The 6776-nt window shown below is 71.8% G+C and overlaps 1 protein-coding gene across 1 annotated transcript; it reads right to left on the reverse strand.

The window, feature by feature from the left end:
• Positions 1–1080: 1080 nt before the first annotated feature.
• Positions 1081–6298, reverse strand: CNN2 (calponin 2). The gene is made up of 7 exons (XM_087769585.1): positions 6177–6298; positions 3032–3153; positions 2589–2655; positions 2342–2479; positions 2058–2174; positions 1595–1741; positions 1081–1520 (listed from the first exon to the last, which is right to left on the reverse strand). Exons 1-7 carry the CDS (start codon positions 6237–6239, stop codon positions 1257–1259), a joined length of 918 nt encoding a protein of 305 aa, XP_087625711.1. The 5' UTR covers positions 6240–6298; the 3' UTR covers positions 1081–1256.
• Positions 6299–6776: the final 478 nt, after the last annotated feature.

The raw sequence follows: 6776 nt of genomic DNA on the forward strand, positions 1-6776 counted from the left end.
AACTGCAGCGCCCAGCTCTGCTGCGCAGCCTGGCGCTGACAGCACGGCACGGCCGGTCCCTCCGGGAAGGTTTTTATTGCCCACCTTCAGGACCAGCACACGGCGACACCGTTAACCCCGCAGCCGGTTCCCAGCTCCCGCTCGGCGCCCCGGAGCGCAGCCTCCACCCCCCGGCCCCGCGCTCCAGGGTCTTGCCCAGGTCTGCGGCAGCGCCCACCCCGCAGGCACGGGGGGGCCCGGAGCCCTGACGCAGGGAGCCTGCCCCAGAAACGGCCTCCTCCGTCAGTTAAAAGGCTTTTTTTTTTTTTTTTTAAAAAGGTTTCAATATAAGAGCATCTGCATTAAAAATCCCACGAGGCAAAGAAGCCGATGGGCCCAGCAAGGGGCTGCGCCGTGCACCGGCATCCCCAGCCCCGCACGCTGCCCTGGCAGCTGCCGGCGCTCGGGCATGGCCCCGTGGTGCAGGATGCGGCCCCTGGAGTCAGCCTTGGCTCCAGCCTCCGGGCGATCCGGTTACTGCGGCGTTCCCAGCCGCAGCCGGGCGCCTGCCGGGTGTGCCGGGTCCCAGCCCAGCCCTGCGGCCTCGGAAAATTGGTCCCTATGAATTCTGCAAAAAAGGCATCTCCAGCTTCGCTTCTAGAGACGCCAGCAGCGTGCAAGGCCGCTGGCGGTGTGCGCACACTCACATGCGCTCACCAATCCCCCGTCCCTGGGCCGAGGCCCCGCAGCGCCCTGGGCTCCCCCCACGCCTGCGGGTCTGACCCGGCCGTGCTCCCACCGCGTCCCGCCGACCCGAGCCCCTCTGCGCTGCGGGGCTGAGCCGGGTCCTGCCGGCACAGGGACGAGAAGCGGCACCGGGGGTGGCTGCCCCCCTCCTTGCGGAGGGATCCGGGCGCTGCCGCGGCAGAGCATCGCAGGGGCGGCGCGGTGGGCGCTGGGTGGGAACGCGTCTTCTTGGCTGCGGGAGAGGAGACACCGTCTGCTCCTCGGTGCCGGAGCGTCCGCCGCCTTCCCCCCACAAACGCCGGGGCTGCGCTGGGGCCTGGGGACGCCCGCGGGCTGCGGGAAATGGCTGCTCTCTTCTCTAGAAACGGGGTCTTTATTTCCTTGCTCAGAAAAATAGATTCCTTTCAAAATATTAAAAAAAAAAAAAAGAAAGTTTAAAAAGAGGGAATGACGAAAGTAGAGGCTGGAATGTCGCTGGCAGCGGGGTCTGTACACGAGATGGTGCGAGATGGGGCTGGGTGACGCCCCGCTCAGTAGCTCTCCTCCTCACAGTAGTAGTGGTACCCAGGGGGGTCCCCGCTCTGGTCGCCGGCAGCGTTGGCCACCTCGCCCTGGCTGCCCTGCGGGCAGTACTTGGGGTCGTAGATCTGGCGGCCCAAGCCGAAGACCTGGCCGCTCTGGTTGGCGCCCTGGTTGGAGCCCATCTGCAGTGACATGGAGGAGTTGTCGCACTTCTCCGTCCCCATCTTGGCATCGTAGATGTGTCTCCTGGTGCCGGGAGCCGTCATGCCCACCTGGAAGGACAGGACGGAGCAGGGCTCAGCCGTGGTTCCCCCCGTCCCTCCCCACCGCGGCCGCGGGGGCTCACCTGGCTGGCACACTTGTTGGTGCCCATCTGGAGGCTGATGGTGGAGTGGTCCATGGGCGGCAGGATCTGGTTCTTGGGGTCGTAGAGGTGCCTCCTGGTGCCGTAGGCCGTCATGCCGGACTGGCTGGCACACTTGTTCGTGCCCATCTGCCCAGGGGATCCGGTGAGACCGAGCGCTGCCCCGTGCGCGTCCCTTCTCCTCCCTCCCCGTCCCCCCGCAGCCCGGGGGCACAGCCAGCGCTCCCCAACCCAGCCCAGGCACAGCCTCTCCTGGACATCGACTGCCGGCATTCGGACACGGAGCCGAGGTGGTCCCAGATCCCGAGGACACTCAAGGCACCTTGAGCCTCGGGTCCCCCCAGCCGTGCTTGGAGCCACGACGGTGGGTGTTGAGGGTTTGATAAAACCGGGGCCCCCTCACCCGCCACCCCAGCCCTCGGGAGCACGCGCGGGGCCAGCCCACCTGCAGCCCGATCACGCACTGCCCAGCCTTCATCTTGGCCTCGTCGAAGTTCCTCTGCTGCTTCTCCGAGTACTTCACGCCAATGTCCACGCCGCTCTGCATCCCCTTCGTCTTGGCCTGCCGGGAGGGGCGGTGAGGAAGGACGGGGGTCCCAGACCTCCCACCCTCTCCCTGGGCAGGGGGAGCCGTGGGGTCCCATGGGCAGCACCCCGAGCTGGGGGTCTGCCCAGCCGCTCCCCGCGGGGCTGCGCCCCCTCCCAGGCCACTCGCCCCCGCGCACTCACCATGCCCGCCAGCGCCAGCAGCGACACCTGCACCTGCGTCAGGTTCCCGCTCTCAAAGAGGTCGTTGGCTTCAAAGAGGTCCACGGGGTTCATGCCGTAACTGGCCATGGCCTTGATGAAGTTGGAGAGGTTCTCGAGCTGGGGGCAGGGGGAGAGGGGTGAGACCCCGGTGGGGGATGGCGGAGGGGCCGGGGCAGAGCCGGGGCTCTGCGGCGGCCGGCTCGCAGGCAGGGCTGCCCGCACCTACCTGGTGCCAGTTCTGAGCCGAGCGGTTGATCTTCCTCACCGAGTTGGGCTGCAGCTTGTTCATGAGCCTGGAGGGAGGCAGGGGGGAGCGGGGGCTGCGGCGGGGCAGAGACCCCGGCTGGCAGCGGGGCACGGGCCCCTTTCGGGAAGGTCCAGCCCAGGTCTCTCCCACAAGCACGAGGCGATTCCCCCCCAGGTCCCTGCTGGCCCCCAGGGCTCCCCCCAGACACGGGCACTTTGGGGGTGACTCCAGCCAAGCAGCACCACAGAGAAAACCTCTGGCGGGTCCCACCGCTGTGGGCATGGCCAGATCCAGCCCGCCCTTCCCACCCCAAGGGCTTGGCGCGGGTCCCCCGGAGGGCAGGTCTCCCGCGGCCCCGTCCGAAGGGAGCAGGGGCCAGGGGGCTGTGCTCGGCATCGCCCGGCGAGCAGCGCGGGACTCACTCGCAGAGGATCACTCCGTCCTTCAGCCCCTTCTGGAAATCGGGCCCGATCTGCTGCCCCGTGACGCTCTCGATCCATGTCCGCAGCTCGGCCTCCTTCTGCGGATCGTACTTCTGGGCGAGCTGGGGGGGACGGCGAGGGGGCAGCTCAGGCACGGCCCCGGCGTGCACCCCAAACCCCTCACGGGGGACGGCTCCTCCACCCCGGGCACAGACCCGCAGCGAGGTCTGGGGGCAGCAGCCCAGTCCCGAACACCGTCCCCAGGAAGCGCTGGGGACACTGGCACCCCGTCCCCAGCCTCTGCAGGGTGGTGAGTGCGCCCCACAGCCTGGCTGCTGCCCCCAGCCCCAGAGAGCCGGGGGTGAGGTGGGCGCAGCGGGCGAGGTGGGCGCAGCGGGCAGCTTGGATGGCCCCAGGATATTTGTTCAGCCGCGATTTCATGGGGCACAGGACCCCCCCCCCGGGGCTGACAGGCAGCAAGAGCCATGGCTGGGAGTAAAGCCACAGCGTGACCCCACCACAGGGGAGGGCATCTCCCCCCACCTCCAGCCTCCCACATCCCCCTCCATCAGCTGGATTTAGCCCATCTGTACGTACAATCCGGGGAGCAAGAGCAGCCGGGCTGCCCCTGCCCGTGCCCCTGCCCATGCCCCTTGCGTGGGAATGGGGACGGGAGCATGAGCACGATGCTGCCGTCAGACACAAGCGTGGGCACGGCCAGGTCCGGCGCAAGCCCGCAGAGCACGGTGCCCTCACACACGGCAGCTTCTGAACCCTTCCAGGAGGATGAGGAGGAACTGCCCGCGGGGGCCGGGGGAAATGCCCCCCCCCAAGGGCCTGCTCCTCCCTGTCCCCTGGAGCCCGTGGGAGCCCGGCACCGAGCCCCGGGGGTCCCAGCCGAGCGATGCGATGCTCTCCCCTCCGGCGGGGCCGAATGCTGCCGCAGATTCCTCGGTCACCGCGGCTATGCCAGGAATGTGGCCGCCTCCTCCCAAATGGAGACCAGCTGCCCAGGCCGGCAGCATCACCGGCAGCATCGCCTCGGCCCTGGCCGGCCAGGGAAGGAAGAGGCACCCCGGCCCGGGGCGGGAAGGGGGCGGCTGCATGGGAAGAGCCCTGGAGCCCCGAGTGCCGTCGCTGCCCCAGCCCAGCCCCTCCTGTGCTCAGCCGGCACCCGGGGATGGCCGCAAGGCAGCCACCGACCTCTCACCCATCCCGTCCCCGTCCCCAGGGCTGTGAGCCCCGAGGGGTCCCGGCACGGGATGGGCACGGTCCAGCCCCGCTGCCCGGTGGGGAGACACCGGCCATGCCCACGGGCTGCGCCGGGCTGCGGCCCCACAGCCCCGGCCCCAAAGGGGGAGCTCGGCTGGTGCGGGATGCAGGGACGGCCCAGCCGAGCAGGGTCGGGCTCACGACACCACGCGCGTCCCGGCTGGGGGATCCCGCTCTCCCATCATCTGATTTTCTGGAGCGTGGGCAGCCCATGCCAGTTCCTCTTCCCAGCCCACGGCCAGCGCGGGGGTTTCTCAGGGCACAGGAGGGGACAGAGGGGACCCGATCCCACTACAGCCCAGTTTGCAAGAGCTTGCACGGACTGGGAAGCTGCCACTGGTTTAACTGGTTCCCAGTCGGTGATGTCAGCCTCCAGCAGACGCACCAGGGCAGTTAAACTGGCTTAAGTCTTGCTGAATCAAGCTGAAGCGCCCAAGAGCACGCAGCAGCGAGGCTCCAGCGCGTGTCCACCCGCTCAGTGCCGGTGAGCCCAGCCCAGATGCAAGCAGGGGCCCGTCTGCTCGGTGATGAAACGCCAATCCCCTGCGAGGCTGGGCAGGGAGAGCCCAGCCCCAGCCGCGGCCACGGTCGCCACATCCCCACAGCCACACGCGGCCGAGCCCTGGCAGCGGTGCAGGCAGCAGCCCTGCACCCCTTCTGCCTGCCCCATCCCCGTCCGGGCAGCTCCCGCGTCCTTGGGCAGGGTGCAGCCACACAGGGCCACCGGCCGACTGCCCCGGGGCCAGGGGTGACCATGGCTCAACCTCTGCTTGCCCGGGGCCAGGCACAGCCCAGCACCGCAGCCGCTGCCTGTGCCACTGCCCGGGGTGGCAGCGGTCCCTGGAGCAGGGAGCACGGCCGAGGAAGGGGTTGCTGTGTCCCCCCGCTCCCCCGGCCCGGCAGCACCCCTGGGCCCCCGCCGCCGCAGCAGCCAGCGCTGCTCACCAGCACCCCAGCCCCGTCCTCAGCGTTGGGTCAAGGGGAGATTTCACCTGCCCGGGCAGGAGGGGGCTGGCAGGCAGGGTGCTCCCCTCCCTCGGGGTGTAAACAGCCCGGCCGGAGGCACCGGTTCCCCTTTCCCCTTCCGGCCCCGCGGCGCCTTGGCGGCACCGAGCGAGGCCTGGGCGGCCGAGGGCGCCCCGCATGCGCCCAGCTGGGGGGTCCCGGGCTCCGAGGGACAGGCGTGAGCCGGGGGCTGCTCCTGCCCGCGTCCCACCGGGGCCACCAGCCCCAGCCCCAGCCCCAGCCCCAGCGAGGGCCGCGGGCCGGGTGGGAGCATCCCGCCGGGGGACGCGGAGCTGCGGGGAAGCAGAAGCGGAGAAGCTGCGGGGAGCAGCGGCGAAAGGCGTCCGGAGCCGTGGGGGGCCGGGGCCATCGCCCCCAGCCCCAGGTGCGGACGGGAACGGTGCCCCGGGGTTTGCCGGGGGCGGCGGGCGATAGCGGCCACCGCGGGGGCCTGGGCGGGGGTTGGCGGGGCGGCCGGTCCCTGGGACCACTCCCAGCCCCGGTCCCCCGGAGACACCGTCCCGGGACCCCGCGGGCAGGGCCAGGGCACCCGGAGACCGGGAGCCCAGTCGCGGCACCCCCCGGCACACCGGGACCCCCAGCTCCCCGTCCTCCCGGGACCCCCGGCTCTCCGCCCCCGGTGGCACCGGGCCCCCTCCGGCTCCCCACGCCCGGGGCGCACCGGGACCTCCCGGCTCTCCGGGACCCCGGGATACAGCGGGGACCCCGCAGCGGCACCGGGATGCCCGGCTCTGCAGGGCCCCCAGGAGCACCGGGAGCCGCAGCGCCCGGTGGCCCCGGTACCCCCCGTCCCCCGACTCGCCCCCGCCCGGTGGCACCGGGTCCCCCGTCCCCCGCCGCGGCTCACCCGGTTCTTGACTTCGGCGGAGAGGCCGTAGGACGGGCCCTTGTTGAACTGGGAGCTGCTCATGGCGGGAGCGGGGAGCGGGGAGCGGAGCCGGCACCGGAGCGGGGAGCGGCGGCGGCGGGGCGGGGGGGGGGCGGGCGGGGCGGGGGGGCGGGCCCGGCCCCCCCGCGCTGATTGGACGGGGCCGAAATGCCCAAATAAGGGCAGGAGCGGCCGGATCGGCGGAGGGGTCCCGCACCCCGGGACCGGGACCGGGGGGACCGGGGGGACCGGGGGCAGCGGGGGCAGCGGGGGGGGCGGGGCCGGGGCTGTCCCGGGCACGCGTGGGCGCAGCCCGGCACCCGGGCACCCACGGGCACCCACGGGCACGGGCACGCACCTATAGACGGGCACACGCGTGTGCATCGCCCCGCAGGCACAGATGTGCGCGCCCCGGCCCGCGGGCCCGCTCTGCACACGCACCCGCACACGGACACGGACACGGGCACGGACACGCACGCACGCCCCCGCCCCCCCCGGCCCCCGGCAGCCGCCGGCTCCCTGCCCGCGCCCGTGCCCGCGGCCGGCAGCCGGCCCCCGAGAGGCGGCCCCGGCCCGGCC

This window comes from Nipponia nippon, unplaced genomic scaffold (assembly GCF_047370975.1).
Source record: "Nipponia nippon isolate SJK-2023a ecotype South Korea unplaced genomic scaffold, ASM4737097v1 scaffold_31, whole genome shotgun sequence".
NCBI lineage: Eukaryota > Metazoa > Chordata > Aves > Pelecaniformes > Threskiornithidae > Nipponia > Nipponia nippon.

Excerpts from the sequence above, each read along its gene's own strand:
- CNN2 (XM_087769585.1), bottom strand. The coding sequence starts at position 6,239 with ATGAGCAGCTCCCAGTTCAACAAGGGCCCGTCCTACGGCCTCTCCGCC. Across the intron at positions 3,154-6,176 it reads CCGCCGAAGTCAAGAACCGG|CTCGCCCAGAAGTACGATCC; the intron begins GTGAGCCGCGGC and ends CGTCCCCCCCAG. Across the intron at positions 2,175-2,341 it reads TGCTGGCGCTGGCGGGCATG|GCCAAGACGAAGGGGATGCA; the intron begins GTGAGTGCGCGG and ends CCCTCCCGGCAG.